This window comes from Lactuca virosa, chromosome 7 (genome assembly GCF_052849685.1).
Source record: "Lactuca virosa cultivar CGN04683 chromosome 7, Lactuca_virosa_CGN04683_v6, whole genome shotgun sequence".
Taxonomy (NCBI): domain Eukaryota; kingdom Viridiplantae; phylum Streptophyta; class Magnoliopsida; order Asterales; family Asteraceae; genus Lactuca; species Lactuca virosa.
Window position 1 is genome coordinate 226,199,224 of NC_136432.1, and position 10,176 is coordinate 226,209,399.

Below are 10,176 nucleotides of genomic sequence, written 5' to 3' on the forward strand. Positions count from 1 at the left end.
TACTCGATGAGTTGGGCCTCCAACTCGCCGAGTCCCAGTGTAAAAACATAAAAGCTTTAAATTTAAAATACGTACCGGGAACTGGGCGTTACACAAATGCTCTCAACGCCTAAAGACGGGTGCTAAACACCTCCTAACAATCCAAGCTTGGTAAACCCTAAGTCTATCTTATAAAAACATAAATTTAACAAAAAGTCAACCCATGCCAAAAGTCAATGGTCAAAGTCAACGTTTAACATGACTTTCAACCGCCACGTCGTGGCCTTCATACAATCAGGCAGACATACATTTCCCAATCGCCACGCCGTGGGCGCTGGGTTTCTAGCAGCTTAATGCATTAAGCTGCTTTCTTTAATTCTAAGAGCCTAATGCTCAGATCTGGTCAATTCTATGATCTAAATGGATAAAGTTTCCAACTTTATCCCTTAAGACACCCAAAGAGATCAAGATCTCCAACCTTAAGACCAAATAAAGCCAAATACCACAATGTCTTAACCATTAAGCCCTAAATCTGCAAAGTCCTTAACCTAACCATCCCAGAAAGGGTTTCTAATACCAGATCTATGCTAAAGATGAAAGCTTTATAGACATGCATGTCCAATACATGTCTAGAACCCATTTTAGGTCAAAGGAGCTAAAATGACCAAAACTCATGCAAATGACAAGATCTCCAACCAAAATCTAGATTTATAACATATGTTTCTTATGGGACTCAGGATAATCATAAGTTGTCAACTTTATGTGTTCCTTCCTTTTAAACTTGCTCAAACATGAAAAACATGGGACAATACCCTAGATCTAACCACTTCAAGCCATAAAGTTTGAGCCTTTGACACTTACAAAGGTACAAAAACAATGTAAGATGTTGACGGTGTTGTTTCCTTGCAAGATCCACAAATAGAGCACCTTTCTTATCCTTCTTCTTTTCTTTTTCCAAACTATCAAATGCTCCAAAAGGCCACAAATCACTAATGGAATTAGGGTTAGGGTTTTTTTTGAGGAAAAAGAGCGTTGGAGGCTATAAATGAATCCTAGAAATGTCTTAGAGGGGGTTTAAATACGAAGGGAACCCTAAAAGAATCGTGAGCTTGGGCCAGAACAGCTGCCACGCCATGGTGGTCTAAACAAAACACACAATCCTTCTAATCATTGCCACGCCATGGGCATCCTTGCACCACGTCGTGGCACAGAGTTTCTTCCAAAAATTCATCATTGGTCCTCAATAAAAGTAAGCTTAACCAATCTGGAATACATGTGTTACAATTAATATGAAATTATTTATGCTGATTAAAAGTACAAGGACTGAATGTTAATAATTCAATAGTTGAATGGTCAGAACATTCTGGAGGTGTTCAGGTAGTGGTTTGGGAATTACTCTAAATACATCAACAATGATGGTGTAGGTGTAGCCGTGGAGGTGCGGTGGTAGTCCAATGGAGATGAACATAGATTTGGGTAGTCCAATGGAGATGAACATATATTTTAGGTTAGATAGAAGGGGAATGGAGAAAGATAAAGATAAATGTGAGAAGGTATATACTATACAAACCTTAAGATGGAAAAAAGGTTGTGTAAAGTAGGATGGGGGTGGAGGTTGGTCATTTGAATTTTATTTAATAATAGATATTAATAAATAGGAAAAAATGAAAACGGCAAAATAATTTTTTCAATTTCCTAATCACAACCAAAGGTATATGAAATTTACAATTTTTTTTTAAAAAGACCAACATAAAAATCGGGTAACACATGGACCAAATTTGAAGTTTTTCTCTAAAGACCAAATTTAAAGTTTTTCTCTAATAAACTTTTAGCTATTAAATTCGATAAATAAATAAACAAAGCTAGATCATGGCGATATCTTTGAAAAAGCGTGTGAAAGTGGAAATAAAAAGAAGATGACTCAGGAAATGAAAAAATAAGTTGGTGTGGAAACATTAAGGAAAAGCATTCGTAACAGAGGTTCCCCTATACGCTTGACCAAATCTCCATTCTATTCCAAGCGAATTCTTAATTCTTCTTCTTCTTCTTCTTCTTCTTCAATGTATTTGTAAAGATCTTGTCTAAAAATTCAAGAAGCAGAAGAAGAATCATGTGGGTGTTCTATCTGATCTCGCTGCCTTTGACGATGGGGATGGTGATGTTCACCCTAAGGTACTTCGCCGGACCTGACGTCCCTCGTCACATCCTATTCACCGTCGGCTACACCTGGTTTTGCTCTCTCTCCTTCATCATCCTCGTCCCCGCCGACATTTGGACTGTAAGTCAATTTCTTTGATTCTTATTTTTGTATATGTGATGCTAGATTACAAGTGCTTGAGCGAAATGATCATTGCAAAATCCGTTTACAATTTTGGTTGGATCGCAAAATTAAACCCTAGTTGATCCTCATTTTAGGAAACCGGCGCGTGATTAAGCTCGAATTTGCCCCTTTTTTTTACATCGACTTAGTTCCTCCCAAGTTCGAAATTGGTGAACGATTTATGTAGTTTGTTACTTTGTTTTGCGAATAGATCAGAAAACGTCAAATTAGAACAACACAATTCAATTGTAGTACTTATTATGGCTTTTTTTACTTGAAGAGTTCAAGATCCATCATCCATGCCCAACTTGAAGTTGAAAAGTAGTATGTATACAGTATACTTTAGCCTATTAAGAGAGCATGAATGATGGATATTAAGTTTGTTCTAAGGTTCATCTGAAGTAAAATATAAGGATTCAAACAAATCTTTAACTTTGCTAATGGTGTACTCAAATGATGGAGATCTCTATTAGAATCAACATTTCACTTTATTCCAGCACTTGGATGAAATCTACATATAACTAAGTGACTGGAGTAACATTTTGACATTTAAGCTGTGGAATTGGAGTTAAGCCTTGAGGATTGTTGTAATAAACATATCAACAACAAGAAAAACAACAATACCCTAATCTTATGTTCTCTTCATTTGCTTGAATACCTAAACATTGAGGCAGATATATACATAAGTCAATAACATGATTCCAATTGTTTAAACTTTAAACACATTCCTTATTATTATTATTTTTTTAAATTTCTCATAGGCTATGATTGATCATGACAAGGGTGGGATTTCTTTCTTCTGGAGCTGGTCATATTGGAGTACTTTTTTACTTACTTGGTATGCTTTTACTATGATTTCAGTCAATATTTATCTATTTTTACTTTTTACAAATGTTATGAGATGTAAATATGAAGCCATATTTATGTTGCACAATTTCTCTAAACAGGGCTGTGGTGCCTATCCTTCAGGGTTATGAAGATGCTGGTGATTTCACAGTTACTGAAAGATTAAAGACAAGTATACATGTGAATTTAGTATTTTACCTTATTCTTGGTGTTGTAGCACTTTTTGGACTTACACTGCTTATTCTTTTGCATAAAAACTGGTTTGTTTCTATTACTCTTACTTATATATATATATAGAATCTTGAGTAATTTACATATTTAGTCCCTGAGTATAACTAATTTTTTCATTTTTGATCCCAAAATGTTTTCTCTTGCAATTTTTGGTTCTTATTTGAGGTTTTTTGTAACGTTTTTGGTTTGGGACCAAATTTGCAAAATCAGTTACATTCAAGGACCAAAAATGGTCATTTTACTTGGGACATGGACCAAAAAGGTTGCAAGAACCTCAAATAAGGACCAAAATTTCAATTTTCAAGTGAACGTTTTGGGACCAAAAATGAAAAAATTAGTTATACTCAGGGACCAAAAATGTAATTTACTCATTTTGAATGATTTTCAGGGGTGGTGGTATACTTGGTTTTGCAATGGCATGTTCAAATACATTTGGACTTGTTACTGGTGCATTTCTACTTGGCTTTGGTTTAAGTGAAATTCCAAAGGGTATTTGGGTAAATTCAGACTATAACACTCGCCAAAAGGTTCTTTCCCATAAAGTTGCTAGAATGGCTGTAAAACTTGATGATGCTCATCAAGATCTTTCAAATGCTATTGTTGTAAGTTTCCTTTTTCTTTTCTTTAGATTAAGTTTTTTATTAAGATGACTATTTTGCCATGTAAAATGACTATTTTGCCCCTTGTCAGGTTGCTCAAGCAACATCGAAGCAAATGTCAAAGCGTGATCCCTTAAGACCCTACATGGATATCATCGATAAAATGTTGATTCATATGGTAAAAAAATTATCAAATTTTATGTTATTTCAAACTTGTTTATTTTACATTTTAATTTTCAGATAACAAGGAAAATATTGATATTTCAGCTTACAGAAGATCCTTCTTTCAAACCTCAAGGAGGAAGATTAGGAGAGAATGATATGGAATATGACACAGATGAAAAATCAATGGCAACATTAAGAAGACAACTTAGAATAGCACAGGGTGAATACTTGCGTTATAAAAGGTAGATGATTTATTTTATTAAATTGAACCTTTTTTTATTACCAGTTATTTTATAGGTCATCTATTAAATTTAAGGATAATCACAAAAATAACCAAAATGATATGTTCTATTTAACAAAGTGGTCACCTTTTTTACCTTTTAAAAAAACAAGTATGAAGTTTGCAAATTGATATATAAATGGTCCCACCACCAAAAACCTTAAAAAAAAAAAGAATTTTGAGGGAAAAATTATTTCACTGTTACTATTTTGTTAAATGATGATGTCGATTAGCAATTTTTTTATTAAAGCTTTTTGTCAGTTTCTTGCAGCCTTTTTTTTTTCAGTAAAAATAATTTTACAATTTTTGGAGTTCTGGAATCGACCCATTGTGCGAAATATCTGGTTATTTTGTTATAAGGTCAAAAGAGTTAATCTCATAAAAGACCTTATATTTTGTGTTTTTTCTGGATTAAACCTCAACTTCATTTTTTTTTTCATGAAAAAGACATTGCATATTTTAGTTTTTTCCAAACTGGCCCTTTTAGTCATTTTTCTCTAAAAAAAGTTGTAAAATGTGAGGGTTTTTTTTTCAGGAAAAACCAAAAAAGTTGAGGATTTATTTGGAAACATTTAGAAGGTTGAGTTTTTTTTTTCGGAAAAAATGAAAAAATATAAGGTCTTTTTCATTAAAAAAAATAAAGATTAGGTTTAATCCGGAAAAAAAACACAAAATATAAGGTCTTTAATGAGATTAACCCTAATGTCAAAAAAAGTTGTCAATTTATTAAATGGGACCCACCGTGTAATTATCCGTAAATTTTATATTATAGTTCTGCTTTTAACCATTTATGGTTTTTTTTTTTTTTTTGATTAGTGAATATATGAATTTTGTGACTGAAGCTCTTGAGTTGGAGGACACTATTAAGAATTATGAGCACCGTGATTCTACTGGATGGTTTGTGCCCTGTTTATTTATTATTTATTTTTTTATTGAATGAATGATCCGTCCTAACGACAGTAAAAATGACCATTTTACCCTTCTGTCGATAAAGAATGACTGTTTATTTAAGAACTGTTATAAAAAATGACTTTATTTTGCCCTTCTATCTGCTGAATAAAAAGTGACTATTTAGTATTTACCCTTTTGTCCTGTGACCTGTCCCCATTAAGTAAAAAAATAATAATAATAATAATAATTATTTTTTAATTTTTGTCAATCCGTAACCTTCTAGAAAATGACTATTCCACCCTTCCATTTGGTTTGCCTGTCTAGAGCAAGTGTCGTATGAACAAATATTTTTTTTTATAGCAAGTGAACCGTCTAAATAATGGTAAATGACCATTTTGCCCTTCAGCTGAATAAAAAACGACTGTTTATTTGAGAACTGCTAAAAAAATGACTTTATTTTATCCGTGTGTCTGCTCCCGATTAATTTAAAAAAAAGAATCAACACTTAATAATTTTACTTTTCCCAATCTGCGACTTTTTAGAAAATGACTATTTTACCCCCTCCATACAGCATGCTTACAATCTATATTTTTTTTTTGGGTTTGTTCAACTTGCAGGAAATATATTTCAAGCTTCAGACCAAAGCGATCTGGGAAACTAGGATCAATTCTTGATACTATCGGTAATTTTTCAACTTCACAAAACACCATTTTTCCATAAATTTTTATTTTTATCAAACTTTATAAAAAATGTGTCTTCATTTTGTAAATTTTCAGAATTAATATGGAGGTGTATATTAAGAAAGCAACTGAAAAAGATTTCAGCTATCATTTTGGGCTGTTTAACAGTTGCAATTCTTCTAGCAGAAGCCACTATTCTCCCCAGTGGAGTCGATTTTTCTCTTTTTTCCATTTTGATTAATTCTGTTGAAACAAATGAAGTCCTTGTCCAGGTAACATAACATAACATCTCACCTCTTTTTTCAATTATTTTAAATAACATTTCTTAAAATACTTTATTATCATGCATTTTAATTTAAGATTAAATGCAATAACAAGTTAACTACCAATGTACTTTCTATTTTTTCATTATTACATTGTACTTTCAAATTATTCCTCATTAGCGCATTTTACTTTTAAATTTACTCATTATAACAATTAGTAACTGGCTACCTCTTGTACAATTATAGTGTCATATCATCATAATTTAAATACAAAATTGCAAAAATGGTCCCTGTGGTATGTTGAAAAGTGCCACTTTGGTCCAAACAGGTTTGGACTAGCACCAGTGGTCCAATTTGCTTTGAATTTTTTTAAATGACGATTTTGCCCTTTGTATTTTCTTTTTTCAATTCTTTTATTACAGACATAAAAAAAAGGAAAAAGAAAATACCCACCCTCTCCCCATTTAAAACACATACACATTCATGTAAACACTCAAAACAAATTGGACTAAACTCGCAACAAAATAAAAGTTTTGGACCACTAGTGCAAGTCCAAACCTTTTTGGACCAAAGTGGCAATTTTCGACATACCACAGGGACCATTTTGCATATTTTACTATTTGAAATCAACATGTTAAATACTTTTATAGTAAAATGCCCTAATAAGGAATAATTTGAGTACAATGCTGTTGTAAGAAAAAATGATAGTACATTGCTATTTTTTCATTTAGCCCTTTAATTTCTTCATTGAAAAAGAGTTTTTTTTTTTTTTTTTTTTTTTTTTTTTTTTTTTTTAAATATTTATATTCATTTTCAGGTTGTGGGTTTCATTCCTCTAATGTATATGTGTGTTTGCACGTATTATTCTTTATTCAAAATTGGAATGTTGACTTTCTACTCGCTTACTCCAAGTCAAACAAGTTCAGTCAGTCTTCTAATGATATGCTCGTAAGTATTTTACTATTTTTAGCATTTAATTATTCGTTACATGATATAAAATTATAAATAAAATAATTATAATTCTGATATAAAATCTCTTATCAGACAGGTGGCACGTTATGCACCTCCAATTTCTTACAACTTTCTAAATCTTATTCATCTTCCACGTGATGCCACCACTCTCTTTGAACGTGTATGACTTTCATCTTTATTATCTTTTATGTTAATGTTAATTCATGCAAAAGTTAAAATAGACTCTTTTATTTATTTATTTATTTTTTCACAAATGTAACTTTGTGTTCACAAAATACCATTATTTTAATAATCTTTTGTGAACAAAATAAAGTGTTCATTACTTCATGGTATTTTGTAAAAACACATATAGTTAAAAACCCATTTACGACAATAACCCTTTTAATTATATAATTAATTAACTTTTATTTATAAATATAAAAAATTGGGTTGATCTAAAAAAAGTCTTGTATTTTGTGTTTTTTCCGGATTAAATTAAACCTCAAATTTATTTTTTGCCTGAAAAAGAAGGCCTTGTACTTTTTCATTTTTTTTCCAATCTGGCCCTTTTGGTTGGTTTTTTTCCAAAACAAATTGTAAAATACGAGTGTTTTTTTCGAGAAAAACTAAAAAAGATAAGAGGGTTTATTTGGAAGCATTTAGAAGGTTGAGAGTTTTTTTTTTTGGAAACAAAATACAAAGTTGAGGGTTTTACATAGAAAAGTCCTAATAGTTTTTTTTTGAACAAAAAAGTCCCGATTATTTAACATTTTGCCCAAATTAACGAAAAAGTCTTTTTTTTTTTAATTTTAACATCAAATGACAGATTATGTGATTTTTCCAAATTAATGAAAATTTTCTGTTAAAAAGAACATTCAGTACTATATCAAAAAACTTCCCAAAATAATGGGACTTTTTTGCATAAAACCATTTTTTTCCCAAAAATAATTGTAAAATATGAGGGTTTTTTTGAAAAAAAAACTAAAAAGTTAGAGGGTTTATTTGGAAGCATTTAGAAGGTTGAGAGTTTTTTTAAGAAAAAAAATATAAAGTTGAGGGTTTTCCGTAAAAAATGAAAAAAAAAATACAAGGTTTTTTTCTAGGAAAAAATAAATTTGAGGTTTAATTTAATCCGGAAAAACACAAAATATAAGTCTTTTTTAGATTAACTCTAAAAAATAAAACATAATAAACGCCCATCAAAATCCAAAAAGTTGATATTAAAAAAAAAAAAAATCTCTTTTGTTATTTCAAACATTATCTTATTGCTGAGGTGTATATGTATTTTACATGTAACAGAGAATGGGGAAAATCGATGATGCAGTGCCTTTTTTTGGGGAAAATTTCAATAAAATCTATCCACTTATTATGGTTGTATATACCATATTAATAGCAACTAATTTTTTCGATCGAGTTATGAGTTATTTTGGCAATTGGAATATATTCCGATTAAAAAATGAATCCGAAGCTGATGACCTTGATGGATTTGATCCTTCCGGATTAATGATCCTCCAAAAAGGTAAATTTTTAATTTTACCATTCTTCCCAAAATACCCCTCCTTATTTTTATTTTTATACATAAATATTTTTGAAAATCCCTTGTAGAACGCTCTTCGCTTGAGAAAGGACATAAAGTCGGTGAACTCGTTATTCCCCTTGCACGACATTTCAATGGCACAAATACAAATACAGATGTTGAATCTGGAAATGGAAACGATACCACTGTAAATGACCTCTATACCCCTGATAAATATTATAATTATATTTCCCCTTTTAACTTTTTTGCTATTTTTTTAGGATTCAAGGGCGACAACCACTTTAATCAACAATGGTAATAACCATCGAGAAGTATCTACAACAAACATTCGTGACAACATCACTAGAAAATACGAATCATCAAGGGCAAATTCGTCCAAAAAAGAATCTCCTTCCATCTCTTCTATTAACATAAACGAAAGTCATAGTATGGAAAGTGGACAATCATCCAAAATAGCCTCCACGTGGGTGTCAATGAAGTCAAATTTCCAAAACTTTAAGGCTAAAATGGAAGCTAAAAAATTCACACCTTTACAACAATATCAAGAAACACAAGGATCACAAGGCTCTTCTGATACATTAGATGACATTTTTGAGAGGTTGAAAAAACCCCCACAAGATGATAATACCCTGTAAATTTTCTTCGATAGAAACATTTTTTTTTGTTTTTTTTTTAAGATATATTTGATGGGAACAGAGTTAGCATAGGAGGACAAAAACACAAGAATTGTGATATGTAATATTAAAAAAAGTAGAATGTATGTTTCTTAATACGTACAAAACCCATGTATACAACTAATTATGATGCAATTAGGTATAATTAATTACTTAATTAAACTCATTACACTATCTCATGTATATCTCGTATTACTTATAGCATGTGAGACAAAACTGCCTTGTGAGATACATAGATTTTTCGTATCATATACATACATGTATGCAATGAAATGGAACAATCTGTCAATACTATTAATCGAACTCTAGAAATAATAACCTTAAGAAGTGGAATAATCTATGCATGTAAAATAATAACCTTAAGAAATGGAATACATCAAACTCTAGAAAATATGTACAACTACTGAGGGATGACTTCAACTCATCAACACTCATTCGTGATATTTGACTATTTGTCAATACTATTAATCGGCTCATGGTCCATGGCTTGGAAAAATGGTTATCACTTTTCGATAACTTCCTAAACCCAACTGGAAATCCACCTTACTCTAGAGGTTACAAATCACAATATCATCGACAACTAAAAAATAAGGCCTTTACATTAAAAATAATAGTAAAGGATGATATTTTTTTATAATGAGGCTCTTGTTATAAATTTATCCATAAATAGTTTTTGTAATAATATTAGTTGTTTGGTTTTTTGTTTTTTTTCTTCATTTTCTCACTACCATATAAATATTTTCTAGGCTAACATGTTATT

At 31.0% G+C, this 10,176-nt stretch overlaps 1 protein-coding gene across 1 annotated transcript; it reads left to right on the forward strand.

Moving 5' to 3' along the window:
* Positions 1–1,889: 1,889 nt before the first annotated feature.
* On the forward strand, positions 1,890–9,590 carry LOC145124701 (uncharacterized). Its single transcript, XM_079060144.1, has 14 exons — positions 1,890–2,257; positions 3,061–3,137; positions 3,247–3,405; positions 3,765–3,978; positions 4,067–4,153; positions 4,243–4,382; positions 5,237–5,317; positions 5,929–5,993; positions 6,088–6,263; positions 7,072–7,202; positions 7,299–7,386; positions 8,505–8,724; positions 8,811–8,929; positions 9,003–9,590. The coding sequence occupies exons 1-14, from the start codon at positions 2,090–2,092 to the stop codon at positions 9,375–9,377; spliced, it is 2,100 nt and encodes a 699-aa protein (XP_078916270.1). The 5' UTR covers positions 1,890–2,089; the 3' UTR covers positions 9,378–9,590.
* Positions 9,591–10,176: the final 586 nt, after the last annotated feature.

What these genes read in the sequence shown, in the direction of transcription:
- LOC145124701 (XM_079060144.1), top strand. Translation starts at nt 2,090, where the DNA reads ATGTGGGTGTTCTATCTGATCTCGCTGCCTTTGACGATGGGGATGGTG. An exon ending in CACCGTGATTCTACTGGATG is followed by an intron (nt 5,318 to 5,928) that starts GTTTGTGCCCTG and finishes TTCAACTTGCAG; the next exon opens with GAAATATATTTCAAGCTTCA. An exon ending in CAAATGAAGTCCTTGTCCAG is followed by an intron (nt 6,264 to 7,071) that starts GTAACATAACAT and finishes ATTCATTTTCAG; the next exon opens with GTTGTGGGTTTCATTCCTCT.